Source organism: Columba livia, chromosome 1 (assembly GCF_036013475.1).
Source record: "Columba livia isolate bColLiv1 breed racing homer chromosome 1, bColLiv1.pat.W.v2, whole genome shotgun sequence".
In the NCBI taxonomy this organism is placed as follows: Eukaryota; Metazoa; Chordata; class Aves; order Columbiformes; family Columbidae; genus Columba; species Columba livia.
The window spans coordinates 160,966,179-160,987,845 of record NC_088602.1 but is presented as its reverse complement, the minus strand read 5'-3'; the positions used below and the strand labels follow the sequence as shown (position 1 = coordinate 160,987,845).

The following is a 21,667-nucleotide window of genomic DNA, read 5'->3' as shown; positions in this document are numbered from 1 at the left end:
AAATTAAAATAAATACTTTGCTAACACTGTATTAAAATATTGCTTTTGAGATCTGTCACCTTATTCTAGGAACTGGGTGCTAGTCATATTAAAAATCAACAGCAGAAGCACAGAACTCCAATTTGAACACCCAATGAATGAAAAATAAATATGGCCTTTGATTTGAAGATATATAGAGTATAACAAATACTATGCTATTTCCACTAATATGATGATTCAAGAGACAGTAGTCATTTTCCAAATGCACAAACCAAAATATTTACTAGTGAAAAGAACACTACATTCTGATACTCAAAATTGTAACTATAATATTAAAAGCTTTACATTTTTGTAAAGAGCTAATTATAAGTCTATTAACAGGAAAGGAAAATTAGCCCTAATTTTTAAGCTAAATTACCTGGAAAAAATCTCATCTTTATTGGTAACTATGCTGAATGTATAAAGTCTCTTTAGCGTAAAAATAGAATGGGATTATAGGATACAATATCTATACATTTTGAAAAAAAAATGTATAAGCTAAAGGAAGAGTGTCTTTATATAAACTCTTTATATGGTGATCAAATATTTTTCTCATTTTTCTTATAAAACATTATTTTCTTAGTCTGGACAATGGAATATCCTGCAGTTCCTTGTAATAAACTCAAAACAAAAGGGAGATGAATTTCAACACTGGCAAAGGCTGTTTTATACACTAGACTTGTCTACATCTTTCGGTTAGAGAAAACTCCCACTGAAGCCAATTACCGCCTCTTCATACTACCAGACATCTCTCATAGCACTCAGTTAGCAATGTGTGACACAAATTTTAAATATGAAAGAATTTGTATCTTAAATCAGACAAATCACATTTGCAAAGTAGAAAAAAGAGGTGTAACACATGCATAAACACAATACGTAGCTATCATATATATATATCTTTTAATGGAACTGGTAACATTAATGTGACTATATTTTATACCACATACTTCTAACTCTCCTCATCCCAGTCATCATTAGCTGGCAAATCTATGTCTTAGTGGAAACAGGTCTTCCATAACAAACATGAAATGTGCCTATGTAAGAACTGTAGTAGTGGTTATACCATTATTATAATACATCAGAAGTCTTCTGCACGTCAAACCCTGTAACAGCCAAGTTGGAATTAACACTCAAAGGTCACACTGTACATTAGATTTTTCTCATCAAGGCCTTGAAATTGCAATACTTAGTGTAGAATATTATGCTTAAAAGGAATCCTGCTGAAGTCGTTCAAATACTACAAAAGGTTTGGCCTACTTATATGCTGTAGACAGAAGGAGTGGAACAGATACAGTAGTATATTTATGTTGACATTATACTACAAAGATGTGTAAAAAGGTAATATCCTAAGACTTGTAAAAATCAATCATCATCACTAAAACTGTGGAAGATATATTAAATGACTCCACAGAAATTACATTTCAAGATGGGAAAAAGTTTTCTGAAGTTCTGTATTTGAAAATGGCCTTTGCTCTCAAAAGAAAGCTTTCTCTTGTTCTTATTTCAGTTTAAAAGATTTTTTCTAATTTGTTCTCCCTTGTCAGTTACGAAAATGTGTTTATTTGCCTAGTTTGGTGTAAAATGTACAATGTAAGCGATTTTATGTTGAAACAATCCATTTTTTTATGTTTCAAAAAAGGTAAATAGACAATTATTTGATACTTTATTTTTTCAAAAGACTACTATTACATTCCTGCAGATGTTACTGAAATAAGTGGTATATTGCACATGTGCAGTTCATCATTTTAATGATATTTTGTTTCCAGAGAATTCATGTTAGAGTCCTGAATGACTGCTGGAGAAACAGGCATTAGTTCACATACCATAAGCTCTTTGCTTCTGACAAACAAAGGCTGTCACTGTGCACAGACTCAATTCTTACACAAGTCCAGGAAGGAATTACCCTATTCAGACCAGCAGAAAATATACAGCGACATTATGCTTCAACATTGTTATAAATACTACCATCCAGACAGGAGAGTAAACACGCCTATCGAGGATTTACAGCTTTATAATTCTTCCCCCAGTATAATTAGTCTTTTTGTACTTGATCTCAATAACAGTCATTATAACGAAAAAGTGAAGGGATGTTTTTCTTTTTGGCTATGTAATTTTTCTTATGTTCTAAATATTCTGACTCCATTTCAGAGCATGAAATTGTTAGGCTATTATTCTGAATCTCCTTGAGAGAGCACAAGCTATTCAACTGTCCTCTGCACAGTGACAAGAAAACAGGTTATTAATAGATAACTTTCTTAGGTCAATAGTGTAATTGGCACAGGTAAAACAAAACATTTTTCTTTCAATGTTTATAAAAGTAAAAAATAATTCTGTATGTTCTTTCAATAACAATTTGTATGGACCTCAATTTTTCTTTAATCTCAAATCTCTTCAACCTTTTGCAGATATCAGAGTGTGTACAGACTTTCCTATAAATAAATAGTAGTTACAGGACTACCATTGTGACAAAACTCTAAAGGACTGGTCAGAGAAACAAAGCATGTAAGAAAAGCTAAATGCAGTTCTTAGGCCACAGTCCTGCTTCATAGAAAGAACTCATCAAATGACGTATCTAAAATTGAAGGATCCCTAGAAGAAGTTACAGAAAAACAGAAGTGGTAAACACAAAAAAAATTGCCAAGGCTATATTGCATTAATCCAAAAACTAAAACCAGGATGAAATTGCCAAACTGTAGTGCGCAGCTTCTTGATGAAAACTCTTTGGTTCTAGAGATCTGAAAACCAGGTAATGTAATATTAATGCTAATGAAGAGCTCAAGGCAAGGTCGAGGGAGCTTCCAAACGGGAAGCCGCACATTTATATGGAGAGAAGGTATTTTAAAGAATAGACTCATTGGATATATAAGCAAACACAACATATCTGGAAAGAGTCAATGTGACTTTCTTAAAGGCAAGAAGTCATATATCACAAACATTGGAATTTTTTTAAAGCTTCAAGTAACACTTGGACAAGAAAGATAGAGTGGGTTTCCAAATGGCATTCAACAAGACCATTAGAGAAACTATCAAAACACAGAACAAAATAGAAAGTTTTCCTATGGGTAAGTAATTGACAGAAACAAAGGATGGAAATAAAACATCATTTTTCACAGAGGACAGAGATCACCATCAAAGGCCTAAGGAGACTTGTGCTGGAACAGGTTGTTGATCAAATTCATAAATGATCTGGAAAAGTTTATGAAGAGTAGGACAAAGTTTGCTGATGATCTTAAGTGCAACAAAAAATAGTGCCATTTCTAATAAAAAATAGAGATGAAATGGCATCTAAAATTCAATGTAGATGAAAGTGAATCAAACTGGATAATATATTAACTTTAAACATACAGTGAATGGCTTTGAACTGAGAGCTGACAGTTCAATAAAAAGATGAGCCGAATACTAAGAAGAGGAAAAAAATATTAAGAATTATTAAGGAAAAAAACCCACCATTATGCTACTATATAAATACATGCTACTCTGAATCTTGAATACTGCATTTGGATTTATTTTTATCAGCTCTGATAACAAGTAATACCACCCAAAAAGGTGGAGAGAAGAGAAACAGGATTGTTACAAGTAAGGAACATTTCAATAACAGGAGCAAATAATACAAAAAATTCAAGCTGTGAAACAGAGGGAATGAAAAATCTGTAAAATCATGAATGGGATGGAGAAAATTAATAAGGACAGGGGTGTACTGTATTTTACACCCAAATTTAAGGAGTACAAAAAAGAAACTTACAGTTGGCAGCCCTAAAACACGTGAAAAGAAATGCTGCTTCATACAACAAGCAGTTGATTTCTTACTGTAGCAGGCTATAGATGCTAAAAGTTTACATACGTTCAAAGGTAATCTGAAGGATTCAAGGAATAAAAATCCATCAAGGGTTATTTAATGCAAATGTATCCCTTTGTTCCAAGAAGCTCATGACCCAAAACATACTGGAAGCATGAGAGTTTATTTGGAGGAAGGAAGTTCCTTACGATTTTATACATGCCTGCTATTGGCCTCTGTGCAAGACGAGATACTGGAATAGACGAACCTTTCATGTTAACGAATTCCATTATTTTCATGTCTCTGTTAAATAGAGGCTGAAGCCTGGCTCTCTATTTTGTATCTTCATTCTATTTTGTTATCAAAATAATATTTTAAACAAAAATGAATGTCTTCTTTCACATGCTGATGCCGCATCAGTCAAAAAAAGGTCTAAGAATGTGATGTAAACAATGTAGACATTCAAACTATACTCTAAGGTTTACCAATGTAGCAGACAGAGTGTGAAAGCAAGCTAATTCATTAACATATGAAATTATATTTTGACAGCAAAGCAAAGAATTACAGATATTCATCACCTGTATAACTGGAGACAAAGAAGTTTGCAAAATTCTCAGCTATTTCAAGTACTTGCAAATCTTGAAAAACCCAGGTAAAGATGCTTCTAATATAACATCAGGAATATGATTAAAGTTTGGTGTTTATTTGAAAATTTGGACTATCTCAGTGGATTTATGTCAATTTAATCAAAGATCTGTTTCATAGTGTGTTTCAATCATAAAAATAACATGGAAATTATGTCACTCAACCTCTTCATTCCTTTAACAAAATCTGTTAATATAATAAAATTACCACAAAACTGTATTCAAAAGTATTTAGCTTGGATCATAACCAAGGGACAATTAGCAATTTTGAAATCCTTGAGGATAAGTATTGCGAAGTGATACCAAAATCTTGTATGTATTTACCAGTGCTGGGACAGAGTAACTATTGAGTAAAGATTATTTAAGAAGAATAAGTAATTCTAAACAATGATAAAAATTTCTTGATAGTGTCTTCTGAGATTGTCATTAAATAGAATTAAATGTCATTTTTCCTTCCCCTGAGATTTTTCAGTGGAAAGTAATCTTTATTACCCTCATCAAAATCCTTCATGCACAGCCTACTTTATCTCCTCGTACACACTGCCAAACTCAGGCAAGGCACTACTGAAACACAAATAACTCTACCTGTCTTATTTTATCCATGGCATCTATCTTCCATAGCATAGTAGTATCTCAGTCTACTTCTAGGATTCCAAAGAAAGCAGAGGAACTACTTAAACTGCCATTTTCCTTCATGGGAAAGATTAAATCTTCCTTGACCAAAGACTTCACAGTTCCTTGAATTTGTACTATTTCTAAAAACCCCACCACTAAATGGGATTTTGTTGGGGAAGTGAGGGAGAAGAAAAATGTCACTCCATTTGAGGTAAGAGAATCAGTTGTCAGCAAAATAATTTAAAAACGCCATACATAGGGTACGTGTAGTTACTGTGCCTTATACAAACCTTGGCTTTCTCAATTATAATCTCTTACTCTGTACACACACAAATGTAAGATAGTTTCAGTTTTTAATGTATCTTTGCTACACTTACTCATGGAAAATACTTTAATAACTTAAATAGGTAGTGCTGTCATTTAACACCTGTAAGATTTACCTATTTAATATTTTTTTCAAGTTTCATATTTTTTTTCGGGATCAATTTTTATAGAAAACATCTGGGTTTTAGTGACTAGTTAGCTCTGTCACAAATCCATGGAAATGTGCCCTGTGCAGCAATGTCTAAAGATGCCTTGGGAAGGAAATCAAGCTTTTTGATCTTTTGCTTGGAAGTGTTTTCCTGTGTTGCCATGGTATCAGTGATAGCTATTTTAAGACATTGGCTATGGAATATCTTTGAAAATATACCTAGGCAACAGACAAATCACCTGTCCTGTAATACTTCTGAAACAGTGACTAATCTTTTCATATTTCCATGGAACAGAGTGATATGAAGCCATTATGTCGGTCTAAGGAATCCTTTAGGAAATCTAGTTTTGAAGCTTTTGTCCATGGAATCCACCTTATTCAAGGTTTTATTCAATTTTCACAAATGTGATAAAATTCTCTATGTGAATTTTGAGTAGCCTTTGCATCCCTTTCAGTTCTCTTAATTACGTTCATTAGCTTTAAAAAGTTAGATGATAACAAATGTGTCCAAAGTTTTTATTCAAATAACTTGACAGTCCAAGTCTCTCACTCTTCTGGAAAAAGTTTGCTGACTTCTTCCAAAGTGCCTTATCGACAAGATACTCTTCAGAGCTTCAAGATTAGAAGTTCTAGAGTGGCTCTAGAACTCCTCTAGCCAGCATATCTCTTCCTAGAACTGTGACCTGACATTCCAAATCCTTAAAAAAGCTGTAGTTCAAGATGGGCAATACTCAAGCTAACCTCAAAAAGGGTTTCTATCACGTAGCTGTCATTGAAACTACCTGTACAAACACACCTATGTCTTATTTCAAATTAGGAAATACTTACACATAGCTCCTTATCAATAGTAACGTTTATGTGCTTTTTCCTCAAAACAGAGAATATTAGACTGAAGAATTTTACTGCTTTCTAGGCCAGTGCTGACATGTTTAGTGGTACAGAGGATGGAGGGAAGAAAATCAGAATACAGAAACACATCAATTCCTTTTTAACGAAAGTCAAGTCCTTATGAAAATATCTTAAGTTTCCAGTTACTGTCTGTTATTATAGTCCAGCTGGTACATTGCCCCAGAAATGTATTAGCTGAATGTAAGATAAAAGAGCTCCCAGAAATCCTTATAATTGCTCCTGAATAGATGCTAAGAATTTGTTTTAAACTAAAAATCATTAGCTAACTGATTTTTTCCAGAAAAAATGCCATAATGGCTCACTGTGTAAATAGGTTTATGTAAAAAGTCTCTAATAAATAGTAATATCCTTACTATTCTGGTGTAATTGACTATCCAATGCAGTAACAGTGAAGAAAAACCCCAAAGGAATCAATTATACTAATGGCTAAGTGCATTTTATCCATAGAAGAATCTCTGTATAAACAGCCAATTCTCCTTAGAGAAAGCCAAAGTAAAACTACTTAGAATTTTCCAAGAGCTGTCATAATATTCCTTATTAACTGAAATTTAGTATTTGGTACTGCTCATAACAGCAGTGAAATTTAAAGACAGGGGTTAAAAGTCACTGGCTTCAAGTTTTTTTAATTGAATTGAAATCTGACATCACACAGCACCTCTTGGTTGTTGTAGTTACTAATAAATCAAAACAAAGGATTTCACAATCTTGAGACCAAAATTATTCCCAGCATAATTGGAAATGTGGTCCCATTACAAAAATTTCCAGATGAATTTAGCTTATTTATAGACACATAGAAGGACACTGCATACTGATTGTAATAGTCAAGACTGTGACTCCTGGCACCTACTTTCATCAGAAATGCTCCCAAAGTATTCACAGCAGGGCCAATGGCAAACTGAATCAGGCAATCTTTCAATATCTTTACTATTTTTAGAATATAAGAGAAATGTAAGGCATTATTCCTTGTAGTCAACTCCTCAGAGACAAAAAAAAACAACCTTGTGATAACCAAGGTGACTCAAGAGCCTGCCAAAAATAGCATAGCAATTATTTTTTGATATTTTGTCAACTCACCACCTCAGAATTATAAACGCTACATTAACCATCAAAACGAGTAAAATTTCTTCCCATCAATATAAATTAACCCCAGTTAATACAATATGAAAAAGCAATATTTCACTGCCCTCAAACAAGACTGATTTTAGTATTAAATAAAACACAAATGCCAAACAACATACAGCCTGGCCATCTCAAGTTATGGCAACCATCAGTCCACAGAAGCTTTTTTGTGAGCTAGCACATCTGCTTCAACTAGGCTTATGAGAACAACCATCTGCTTTTACATAAAAGAAAAAGAAGCAGCAAAGATAGAAAATGTTGTTACTTTGTGGGAAAGAGCTTTGAGGTGAACTTACCTCAACCTTGTCCTTAAGGGTGAGCTTTTAAACTAGGCAAACCAGGCAAACTAGGCAAAAGCTTAATATAAATATAAAATAAAGCAATCACATTTTTAAAATACATTTTTAAAATACTTTTTTTTAAAAATCTTCAAAGCCTTGAAGCTACTAAGTCAAGATAAAATAAGCATAAAATGCTTTATAACAGAACTTCCCACTGTGGCCTCACAGGTGAGCCCATGCTTACTGGACTGATCTCAAACATGTAAGTGATGTCCTGTGTTGCAGCAAATTCTCTCTGTATTTTAGGAAGATCTTCTATCCACCATTGTAAAGATTTGGCTCTCAGTCTGCATCCTAACACTCTAACTGGTCTCTCCACGTGAAGGCTTCTACAGGTCTCTGCAATCTCAGGTTGATGATTAGCCAGTAGCTTCCCTGAGTTTAGTGGTAGAGCCTGGGTGAGTGAAGGACTACCTACAGCAGAGATATTGATATTGGTTCAGGGACCACACAAGCAAACTGGAAATATTCAAGTGAGTGTGACCAGATGGGATGGATTTCAGTGAGCTGGGTGGTGTCACATGAAGATGACACTTTATAATATTTGACAGATTATGTCCATCAAGGGAAGTTCCTGATGACAGGAAAAAGGTAAACTACACCCATCCTCAGTTTAACCTCTCTTCTAAATAAGCTTATGGAGCAAATTTGCCTCGTGGCCATGCCCAGGCCCACAAAGACCAAGAAGAAGATCAAGGGACTGACAAAGTTTATTGCCTTCTGTGGTGCAGTGACTGGCTCCAGGAACTAGGGGAGAGCTGTAGTCACAGTTTACACTGACTTCAGCATGACTTTCAGCAAGGTTTCTTTAGTGCCTTCATAGCCAAGTTGTAAAGGTACTATTCAGACAGGTGCACTCCTAGGTGAGTAGAAAATGGATAGGACTTTGATGCTTAACAGTGAAGCCTGCAGTTTAAGAGATGTGTTTATTCTTCCTTTTTAGCACTTGTGAGAATGAGAGTATCTAGAGTGCTTCTTTGAGCTCTACAGCCCACCACGCTGACTTAGTGGAATGAGTTCAATGGTGGCAAGAAGACAGTGGAGCTACAAAGAAAGTCAAGGAGGGATCTAACTACTATCTTCAACTACCTAAAGGAAAGGAAACAGAAAAGATTAAGCCAGACTCTTCTTGGATGTGTACAGTGAAAATACAACAGATAATGCATGAAAGCTTCAAGTTCTGGATACAAAGAAAAAACTTTGTGGTGAGGGCAAACATTGGAATGGGCTGATGAATCTCTGCCCTTGGAAATATTCAAAAAATGGCTGGACAAGGCCCTGGACAACCTGATCTAAGTTGCCCTTGCCTTGTTCAGTGATCTTGACCAGATGACCTCCAGAGACAACTTCCAAGTCAAAATATTTCATCACAATTCTACGATTTGGCCCATTTTGGAAGCTGTACCAAAATTCACTTGCCTCAGGCAGCTGCAAGAGGAATTAGATTCCTTCTTGTCCATGAAAATTGTTGGATCCGTATAATCTGATTAGTTACAGAGTCCTCTAACATCCTCTAGAATGCTTTGTCAGTTTGAAATCCATAGCATAGGAAGTGTAGACACAAGCTATAGTCATAATTCTTTCCCATTTTCCCTTTGAAGAAATTTTAGCTCTGAGATAGTCAGTCCTTGTGCTCTTATCCTTCCACTGTGCATTTACAAACAATTCATAGAGCAGATGACTCTTCCAGGGGAATAGAACAGCATTATAGATTTTAGAATATGTACCCTTGCAGTACCACTAAGAAAAATAACTTTTTTTTAATATGTACTCTCATAGTAATAGTAAAAAAAACTTATTTTTGAACATCACTGAAACTACTTACACGTGTTTTCCCCCCAAAAAAACACTGTAACTTCCTTTTATTCTGCCTAAAGGTTCTTCTTTGAGAATAATTTTTATCCTCCAAGCTGAGAAAAATCAAACAGCTAGAAATTCCAACATGCGACTTGGCTTCATTTCCACACTGCTATGAAACTGCAGTATCTCTTACCACCATGCGTGTACATCTGTTTGTCTGAACTTAGATTTGTTGGTGCCGTCTGAGTAGCAATCATTTAGTAAAGCTTTATGCACTGGTCTGGAAAGAGTAATCCTACAGTTAGAACAGGAAGTCTTGTCCTCTTTGCAATAACAAGAAACAATGAAATGTTTCAGACACATAACCTTAATGACAAGTGTCTGAAAAGTTCATAATTTTTTAAAACTCTAATCACATTTCTACAATTTCCACTGTAGCTTCTTTTTCTTTGTTTTTGGGGTGATCTGAAATATTGTGAAACAACTGAAAGTAATACATTTCAAACACTCTTAAAATTGTTGCAGAGCAAGATAAAACCAACATGGACAGATCATTAAAGCAAGCAAGAGCCAGCACGTGTCGTGGTCAGTCTGGAGCTGTGCCTTAGCTGCCTGAGCAGCCAGCAGTTAAAGAGGAGCAGCTGGGTTCCACCTGTCCTTCTGTCCATGGAGTTCCCCAAAAGAGCTGAAATAAACTTTGCCAGTCCACCCCCTCTCAAATTTGGTGTATATGATGATCAGGTTCTAGGACTTTGGCAGACGGTCATCTAGATAGCTCAGTTACTTTCCTCAGGAAAGCCAGCTACTTAATGTTCTTTATTCTGTAGATTTTACCTTTAAAGTAAAGATACCAAGTTTCTATAAAAAATGAAAGAAACCCCACACTGGAAGGAAAATTTGCCTGTAGTGTGAATCCCCAAATAATTTTCAGGTTGTCTCCCCAAGAAAAAGTGTTAAATAGGGACTCTTCCACAATATTCTAAACTGGCAATGCCCCAGAGCATAGAACTCGGATGAGTGTTTTTGTGTTTTTGCGAGTAATAACTTACATTACAAGGACTTAGTTCTGCTCATAGTTGTATATGTACAACTCAACATAAATGGATGTTGCACGCAGACAGCCAAGGGCAAAATCTAGTACAAAATATTTCAAAAGGATGAAAACATTGGACTAAAAAAGCCCCACATTTTACAAGTGAAGTACTGGAATAAAACCAGCTGTATTCATAACCATATAAAAACATTCTGCATTAATGTCCTTAATTTCAGGAAGGATATTAGGAATAACAGATAAGCTACAGGGCATCTGGGAGTGAATGACCCACAGTGTAATTAAAACCAGCACTAAATAAACCACTGCAAAGCAACAAGCACAAGGAGGCTATTAATTAAAAGGTATAATACTCTCAATATGCAAATGGGCAGCTACAAGTTAGGCTCAGAAGAATTACCTTCTTGGTTTTCAAACTGTTCTGACAACAGATGGTAGCAGCAGCCTACACTGCAAACTGCCTTGATTTCAGGTTTGGCAGTAAAAATTCGTAGTGTATTTGCAGCAAGATCACCACACGTATGCAGACCCACTATCATACAGTCCTAAGGAGAAAAAGAAAAAAAAATAAGCAACAATAAAGCATTTCCCTCTTCAACTGAAAGAGCAAGAATAACAACAAGAAACTCTAAAACCCAAACTTGCTACAAATGGTTATTGAGCTGCAAGGTTTAAATACACAACTCAGTGAGGACTCCTGGTGCTCTATTCTGGAATTTTTCAGTGCATAATAAAAGCTCTTCAGTGCTAAGACAACAGGGTGCATTGCCTCTGGGGAGCACCAGACCATCCTTTGCTTTGCTCAGGTAAGGAACTACACGTCTCTGCACTTCACCTTCACCACCCAGGAGGAAGCAGAAGTTCAAGACTACAAATAGCAGCTGGGAACATCCATGTGGTGACTGGACATGGGCCACGTTCTTGTTTTTCTGAACTTTCCTGTTAGCAGTATTATTATTACAACCACTGCTACTTCCTTTTGTTCCTTCAGATTTACTGCCGTAGGTCCGGCTGGACCTACCTATGGCATTTCTGCTACTTTGAATTGCTACAATCAAAACAATTTCCTAAAGGGAAGTGTAGTACAAACAGCAGGCACTTCTCCATCTGTTTTGTTATTTCCAAAACTGCAGCACCACTGCAGTTTTGCAGTGTGCTTACTACTATTCAACAACAAATTACCCCTCTTCTCACCATTCAAAACAAGATTTTTCCTTCTAGCGTTATGAGTTGGAATACACCTGGTAAAATATGGTGTTGCTTTGAATTTCGGTTTCATTTATTAACAAGGTTATCAACAAGGAATTAGCGCAGGGACATGCCATTGTGACACTTTTCTATAATAATTCTGATTTTGCTTGCACATCTATTTTTGTTGCTCTATATTTAATGTTCGCACACATCTGTATTATATATCTATGTGTGAAACAGTAAAACCTCCCCTTCATTCCTATTTTGAATTCTTCGTGTTCCCCTTCACACCTTCCACCTTGTGCTACTTCTCTGTGCTTGCCCTCTCCTTGTCTTAGGAGCCAAAATTTTTAGATGCCAAAAGTTCAGTTTCAGTCCAGCTTAGTTTTCAATGACTTTTTTCCTATCAGTCAGCTTCAGCTCACCATTCCAAGAATTTTTTTTTTTCCACATGCAATTATAGAAATAGTGGAACAAGAGTAAAGTTTGGAAGGTAAGGGAAGATGTGCACTTACAAGAGCAGCGTTTAAACCCCAGGACAGAAAAAGTTGCAATTTTTTCAGGAGAAATGCAGTGGAAAATAGCTCTACAATAGCTCCACATGCAAGATACAGGAAGCTTCTGAACAATATCAGGGCAGTCTGTCTGTGTCAAGTACACTTTGGCACCATCATTGACTTCATTGGGGTTGCCTGGGCATAAGTGAAAGTACTTTCTGGATCATTGGCTTAAGTGCAGCAAAATTTAATCTCTCAATATTAGGCCTGGGCTATATACAAACATGCATTCTATACCCATATTTCATCAGTGAATTCATTTCAGAACTTACTGCATAAATCAGTAAATCCTAGTCTTCCCCATTCCCTATTTGTCTCCAGTTTAGGAAAAATTGAGAAAAAAAATCCATTTACGGTTAAAATAAAAACGTGTAAATGTTTACAAAACTATTTATAAAAAAAAAAATCCTAAAAAATCTCAAAATACTTTTAAAACATGTAAATGATTGCACATTTTATTTAAACACATTCACCACATGTCGTGTGAAGTTTGGTTATTACTATTTTTTAACACAATGAGGCTTTTACCTTTTCTGACAGTAATGGGGTTTTTTTGTTTGTTTTGTTTGTGTTTTGTTGTTGCTTTTTAATAAAGTTTGGGTTTTTTCGTTTGATTGTTTTTTTTTTTTTTTAATAAAAAAAGGCAGTGATACAGGACTTCTGCCTTTTACATCAAACAGATTGAATGCTAAGAGGATACAAAATCCAACTGTGCAAATGTAAAAGCACATGCTTCATCAACAAACCCTGCTGCTCAGGATGTCTTTTACAGACAGACATGAGTTTGCTCCACACATTCTCAGATACTCAGTCAGATTTATTAGCTCTAGTTACAAGGCCATCAGCATAAACCTATGGTCTTGAATCAGAGACTAATTATATACCTGAATATAATGGTTCAGTTACTACTGAACACAGGCATGTTTTTATCTTTCTATAAAAGACCAAATGTATCTACCCAATCAACGTGCATTAGCTCAGGAATAGAAACTGAACAGCTTCTAGACTTGTGTCACTGTCTTTGGGCAGCTGAGCTTGGATTTGGTTGTTTGAACACAACCCTTGCTAGCTAGTAAATTACTAAATGAAATCAAGGTAATCCTGAAAAGTCAAAATATAAAAAACATGCTTGGGAAATAGGGCTCTTTACAAACTCTCTATGTTGAGTACTATATTAAATAAATTCTCCTACGACTTCGAAGTTAAAATATATAACTTAAAAAATCAGAAATTTCAGGAAAATTGAAATTCCAGTGCTTAATACATCCATCTACCTGGTAATTGTAGCTCTTTTCATAATAATTAGATGTTATCTATAACCACAACAGTAAAATACCTGAATGTACTAATATATATGCTGTTAAGTTTGACAGCTGATTATTATCTACCCCATAAATTCTAAAGGCTGCTTTACATAATAAATATTTTCAAAATTATCCTAACACATATATTAAAAAAAGAAAAACAATCTGTATCTGCTAGACCTACTTCTGCTAACTGGTTGAAAAAAACATTATTGGGACAGAATATTCATTTTTACCACTGACAGCACTCCACATGAATATGGCAAGACAAAAACAATGGACAATCTACTTCAAATATTAGTAAAATAACCTCCAGATCTGTTATGATGTCACCGAGTTCTGTTTCTGCTGTGATGCAAGAGGTCAAAGGAAAATACAGGTTTGATTCACTTGACTTGCTTGCTTTAGCCTTGAGAGATGCCATTTTTCTTTGCGCCTTTTCCTCTTCACAGAGTTTCCCACAGTTACACTGAGATGAAGAAACTTCTACAGCATCAGCAGGCAGAACATTTAGAATAGCAAGAACCTCTTCAGAAAGTTTGCTTTCATCAGACTGTGTCCGATCCACCAAATCAACTTCAGTTTGTTTGGTGGTTTCAGATGTAGCTACTTCTGTGAAGCCACAAGAAGGAACTAAATCTTGGATAATCACTTGGTCCTGACTTTGAAGACTGCTATCATTATTTAAGGGTTTTTCAATGACTGCTTTACATTTAATTTCACTTTCCACTGGCCTGTCATTTGACTTTTCCAACATCTGGCTTTGGAGGTTTGCTCTTCCTCGACTCTGATATGCTCTCCAGTGTTTCTTCAATTTTCTGTTCCTTTCATGAGCACCATTTGTGTTGGTGTTTGAGGAGTCAATTCCATAAACTTTTAAGTTATATTGCATGGACAAAAATGAACTCAGGTAGCCTTTTCCAGAACCTATATCAATCACCTAGATAATAGAGGGAAAAAAATTGCTATATTAATGAGCAACGAGACACACTTCAATCAAACACAAAATAATTCCCTAAAAATGTAAGCATGGATTTCATAATTGCCTTATCAGCTAACCCTCCTAATACACTTAGTTCATTTGCTTTGTTGATCCACCTTCTGGCTTTAAAATATAGAATTAAGTCTTAACTGATTTGCTCCAGAAAACAGACACTGCGATGCTAATGTGATGCACATTTCCTGACACTTCTGCGAAAGACTTTCAGTAGATTTTTTGACACAGAACTCCCTTCTGCTGAAGAAAATAACAATAAACATCACCAACACTGCCTGCCCTTGCTAAACTAGGTCAGGACACAGAGTTGGCAAAGAAAGTATTCACAGTATTTAGCTTTAAGCAACTAGCTCCTGAACTGAGGAGTCTGTGTATCACTAGGTATATGGAAATCAGCATCTTCAGATTTGGTGCCTAACTTAACCACTTTGGATGTGACCTAAAGAGAGGTGATATTAATATCCTCCTTTATGTCAGAATGCTTATTTATACCACTTTCCCGTTCTGTGCAAACGATCCATATGGCTTTGATTAAAATAAGGATGCTTTTGTAATAAAACAAAGGAGATCAGTTATCAGATGTGCTTTCCACTGCTTGTTCTGGAGGAAGGAGAGAATAGAGGGGATAATGAGCTGATAGCTTTGTTTGTCTCTTAGCTAATAGTGTGTGCTACTTCAGTGAGTGATATACAACAGGAGGAAAAACACTATATAGAGTAGTAACAGAAAAGAGGCTAACCTGAGACCTTTAAGTACATAATCACAGCTTTATGTCATGTGTGTCTTAATTTGTAATAAATATGCAATTTGTAATAAATATGTCTTAATTTGTAATAAATATGTCTTAATTTGTAATAAATATGTAATAAAATATTTTACAAGAATAGGCAGAGTGATATTTCTTTAAGGAAAGAAAATTATAATGTTCATTTTCATTCAGATATCTACCAAGAATTATAATGACTTCTTTGTAGATGTTCCTGAAAGTGTTTGATTCAAGAACATCATGTCTTGTTCTTGGTCTGTCACACATTCATAAGAAAGCTTACACTGATATATGTAAGTCCAAATTTCTTGAATGGCATCAGCATAGGAGTGGATTTAGTGAAAGAGAATTGATATAATCTAAGCATACTTTTAAAAATGTCATTCATTTATTTATCACATTTATCACCAATATTCTCCTAGATTATTTAAAAATGAAGGAAAGAGAAGTGTGCAAGGAATAATTTTACCCACTATTTTATGCAACAGATACTACTGTTATGCAGAATATGCACATTTCCACTTTGCAAGGCTTTTGTTTCTGAGGAAGGCAGCATTTGGACACAGAGTAAACCGGTGAATTATTCCTCGCTCCTAAGTGTGACCTCTAGTGGCTATAAAGACAAACTGCCGTTTTGGTTTCTTTAGATGTTTCCAAGTAAAAAGAAAACAGTAATATATTGTTAAATTAGCACTGGGAGAATAGTTTTAAACCGAAAGGAAAATTTGACTAAAAAAAAGCAGGCAATGATCTTGTGCTAAACAAACAGACTGCATGAAATTAATCCCTGCTTTACATTCCCTTGATTACATAAGGAAAGGCAATCAGCAATCCATAGCGTATCTGCCAAGCATGAACTTTTAAAATGAAATTTCCATGATATAATGAACTCCAAAGGTCTTGTCCATAGTGAGTTGGGTACTATGCTTAAACACAGTTTCTGGCACAGCACAATCCAGAACTTTGTTTCTAGAAGAATTTCAACATTTCCCAGCACCAAATTACAAATTTAATGTGATGCTGAATGCAGAATTATATCATATTTACATTACACATTGCAACTCTTGTTGCACATGCTGAAATTTCTAAGGAAAACGTTCACAAATACATTAAAGAAAACAAATGTGCATTCAAAGAAAGAAAAATCACCACTAGCTTCTTCTCAGAGTTTAATCAGAACTTTTTTATAAAATAAAGTTCCACTTGTACCATGAGAACAATGCTTAAAAAGGCTGGTAAATAACTGAAAACCCCCTTTTAGTTACTTTCGTTTAATGTTTTAATTCAAATCACTAACCTAGAAGTAATTACGCTAGTAATATTTTTTCTTTTATTCTCATTTTATTATTCATTATACTACATTATAAAATAATACAAAAGAGTAATATCCTCTACCACCCATTACACATCATGGGATGGAGGTGAAATGGAGGGCTTTTTTCAAGCCGTCAGTGATCTGTAATATCTGAAAGAAACACCCTGAGGACACGTGCTGTTGTAAAGCATGTGTTGTGTTTTCATAGCTCTAGATCTTTTAATTAAGTGCTGTATATATTTTGTTTTGTGAGAAGAACAGAAAAAAAATCAATAAGAAAAAAGCTCTCCTAAAACTTTACAATTTCTATATCTTTTTAAGTTGAAAGGTAACCAAAACCAAAAGAGTCGCTTTTTTAATAACTAAAAGGAGGCCTTTTTTTTTTTTTTTAATGTAACTGGAAAGCTCTTTTCATATATTAGGGATTTGCAACTTTGCACAAATAAATTTTGTTATAGTGTATGGCTAAAATGGAAAAAAAATAATATAGAACAGTCAGCATTTCATATTCAGTGATATACTGCAATGATATTTTTCATTAAATGTTACAATTTTTTCAAAAAATAAACAGAAAATAATCCTTTGTCTAAAGACATTCCAAGCCATATGATAAAAGGGCATAATCACTGGATGAAATTGCAGCATATTGACAGATACTTAATGATTGGTTTGAGATTTTATTGGTAACCAGTTACAAGGGGACTTAGGCTAGGTCATTAAGGTGGCTCTACTTTTTTAGTGTCTGAATATGGGTTTTCCTTTCCTTTCATTCCTGAATCTCACAGGAACTATTTAAAATCTAAATGAAAATGCTATATGAAACACCACCTTCCAGCAAATGCAGGGAACATTTTGTATTGTATTATAAGCAAACTACACTCTCCAGCAGCTTTTTCAGTATGTGAAAGTCTTCAACACTTAAAGGACTAATACTTGCCTGAAGCAAAGGTAAGCAAGGCAAAAAAACCCGCTAATGATGGCAGAAACTACTTTCACAAATCTGCTGCTACTGGATTTTTATTCTTTACAGAGTGCATCCAACTTTACGGCTGTTGAGGGCACCCACACTTGTCACCGCGGGTGGCTCTTGAAACCTGTGGGAGAGATCGCCTTCCATTGTTGTAAGCCATCGCAGATGCTCACAAATCGATTGCATCTCATCCAATAATATTTGGCCTTAACTGCAGCTCTCTATTTACCTGGTAATCCTGGTCGTAAGGAGAAGACTGCCTAAAACTGTGCCTTCATCAGTTGTTCCTCACAAAACAGATGGTCAGGATTCAGAGTTTTGATCTCTGTTTCCAAGGATGCCATAGGTCTGACCTGAGCCTATCAAGAGTACTGCATCATTTATATTTTATCTAAATTAAACTCAGTCTGAGCCAAACAACTTCCAAATCAAGGCTCAGCTTCAGAAACTCAGAGCCAATTCCAAGTTTTGGGGCCTGACCTTCAGTCTATGGTGGCAGCAGCAGTATCTCGGGATGCTGCAGTTACACCCCTGGTACTAAACTGAACACAGCACAGCCACGTACTCCACCCCAGTGCAAAATTGGCCATACCATTAATTTTTAGCAACCCCTGTGGTGCAGGTATGAAGCAGGCCAATAAGCACCCTCCCACTGCAAAGGCCAGGCACAATTTAGGGAACAAAATATACCAGAGACCATAGTAATATGGAGCCAGCAAGCCCAACTGCAGCTGTATATCCTCCCTTACCCATGTCTGACATTTTAATTTTAAATCACATTCAGACATACTCAGGGAAAAAAAAAGGCTCAGAGGGAATATGTTTAGAATAAAATCTGTGCAGATACCTTATTAATCTTTGGTTTTAAACAAATGTAGTTTGTTCTCCACAAATCTTTGTGGGAATGAATATTAGGCTGGAGAAAACTGGTCTCCATTTATACTTACAGCCCTTTGTACAGAAAGCAAGTGCAGCTCAGATGTAAAAAGGAAGCCAATGAAGTGTCCAGAGCCACCAGCCATCCACAGTTTAAAGGGAGGATGAAGGTAGACTAGCCAGTTATTAGCATTACAGAGATTAAAATTATCCAACCAACTCAGTTCACCCAGATACTTGAAAATTTAGTCTTAGCACAACAAAGGTCTAAGATGTGGAATACAACAGAAAGTTTAACATTGAAAAAGCTTACAGAAAATTGCGTGTATGTAAACCAAAGAAATGGTATTGGTGTTACTTTTGTCACAGAGAATGTGAAATACAGTATTGTCGTGGTGCTTATGTTTTGGCAACAGATCCATAAGTAAACATCTACAAGGTTTTAATGCAACAGTGATCTAGTGCACTGTGCAATCATAAGTACCTGTAAAAACATGTAAGTTTGAGAAAGGAATCCTGCAATTCTTCATGATCCAAGGATGAACTTGCCATCTGATGTATGAAATGCCCGATTCATAATTGTTGGGTGTGTTACGGTGTTGGGTGCCCAGATCTCACATGTATTCTACCAAATATACTTCATGCACACCAAGCTACATGAATCTCTGCTTAATCTAGTCTCTCTTCAAACTGAAAAAGTCTTAACTGAATTCCTAACTGAAGATATCAATCCATGTTAAAGAAAGGTGGACAGCGTTAAACAACAGGAAACACTTTAAATCCCTTGTACCAGAAGAAATGCTTTCATCATTTCTCAGATTTTCTGCTTTTGTCTCTATGTGACAGCCCTTGACAGGAGAAGAGTGAAGTTTTACTCTGATGTCTATGGTAAATTGCCAGTAATATGATACTGATAAAAAAGGCAGTACCCATGCATAGCAGAAAGCAGTACAATTTTTAGCTGTTCAACATATAGAGGATGATTATAACTCATTAAAAGGCAGCTCCTTTGGAACGAGACATTTGTGCACAAAAAGGATCTTCAGCTTGGCCCTAAAGGCTCTTCTTAAGTTATAATTATTTCCAGGAAAAACAAGAACAGCAGTCACAGAATATCAAAATGGGGTATTCAAACATAGTAAGGAGAATAATATGGAAAGAACACAGTAACATAAAGTAAGAACTGCTTCCTTACCTGCTTTATACCACAATAATTTGCTATTTTGTCTACCAGCTCTGACATCATCTGCACTTCATGTGATTTCTTATTATTCATAAACTCATCAGTTTTGATACCTGTACCAGATTAACAAAATAAATACACATTAATGTAATAATAATAATAATTAATGTAATAATTATTAATGTAATAATAATAGAGATTCACAATCAATCAGAAAAAATGCCAGGCTAGAAACATGCAATAGCACTTTTCTATTTTAAAGATAGTAATTTTTAATTAAAAGCTCTCTAGATTATTACAAGATTAAACTTCTGAATTAGAGATGAATTAGTAACATTCAACACACTGTAAAACTTAGCACTGTGAGTTTTCTTAAATGCAGCATATCTAACACCAGACCAGATATTAGGCAACAGGTACTACTATAAAACTACAATTTCTTCTTGTTCATGAAAATATTTGTTTTCATGTTGTTTAGCTCATTTACTTTTACATATATGACGTATAAGTGCAGAGACAATTAATAATCACACTGTACATCTGTGTACAGCTGCAGATTTGCTCACAATATTAAATGGCAGATATCTCAATTAAAATTTATGAATGATCCTGGGGAAATTCAAAGGAAGATGAACATTCTTTTTCTCTTTATTTACTCTGTGGATGGGCATAGGAAACACATGGACCTGTTGGAGAGGGTCCAGAAAAAGGCCACCAAGATGATCAGAGGGCTGGAACAGCTCTGCTGTGAGGACAGGCTGAGTTGGGGTTGTTCAGCATGGAGAAGAGAATGCTCTGAGGAGACCTTATTGCAGCCTTTCAATACTTAAAAGGGGCCTATAAGCAAGATAGAGACAGACTTTTCAGAAGAGAATGTTATGACAGGACAAGGAATAATCGTTCTAAACTAGAAGAGAGGAGATTCAGGTTAGATAGGAGAAAGAAATTTTTTACAATGAGGGTGGCGAAACACTGGCCCAGGTTGCCCAGAGAGGTGGTAGATGCCCCATCCCTGGAGACATTCAGGGCCAGGCTGGACGGGGCTCTGAGCAACCTGATCTAGTTGAAGATGTCCCTGCTCATGGCAGGAGGGTTGGAATAGATGAGCTTTGAAGGTCCCTTCCAACCCAAACTATTCTATGATTCTATGGACTATAGAACCGCTACGTTTTTCCATTAGAAAATTACTGGAGAACGTGTTAACAAGATGGAGTCAGTCTCTATCACGGGTTTACTGCTCGTGGAGCACACCAGGCACCCACATGCTGATCGCTACATTCCCCAACCAAAGGAGGAGCTCAGAAGTTGCTCCCTTGTATGAAACCCACACAATTCTCTTAGGCCACCAACACTGCAGGACACTTGGCCCTGGCCAAATGGATGGAAATTTTTGTACATCTCAGTGAGGGTAAAAGAAACTAGACTGCTACAGATGAGCATGCTCCTAGAAAACTAGACTTTTTATTTTACATGACTAGGCAGATTAATATATTTTCCCATTCTCTGCTTTTTACGCAGTATGTGTTCATCTGTCCAGAAACTGATCATTAGGCAAAACGCATGTGCATTCCTTGATCAGATCATGCTGGGAACAGAGCCAAGCGCGTTACTTCTTTAAAAGAGAGTGGGGAATTGAACGGAGCTCATGAGAAACCTAGTGTTTTCTCTATTTTTTGCTAAACCCATAGGATCTCTCTGTTTCTTAAACATGTGAGTTTTTATAATAACCTGTCAGGACAATACTTAAAATCTAATATAGACTCT

General features: G+C 35.7%; 1 protein-coding gene across 1 annotated transcript in view; it reads right to left on the bottom strand.

Annotated features, from left to right (window-relative positions):
- The window catches only part of METTL25 (methyltransferase like 25), a 62,891-nt gene that overhangs the window by 28,854 nt on the left and 12,370 nt on the right, over positions 1-21,667 (bottom strand). The window contains exons 3-5 of the mRNA XM_065041625.1: positions 19,916-20,016; positions 14,107-14,736; positions 11,145-11,289 (exon numbers count right to left, since the gene is read on the bottom strand). Of these exons, the coding sequence (XP_064897697.1) occupies positions 11,145-11,289; positions 14,107-14,736; positions 19,916-20,016 (876 nt within the window). The remainder of the gene's footprint in view (positions 1-11,144; positions 11,290-14,106; positions 14,737-19,915; positions 20,017-21,667) is intronic.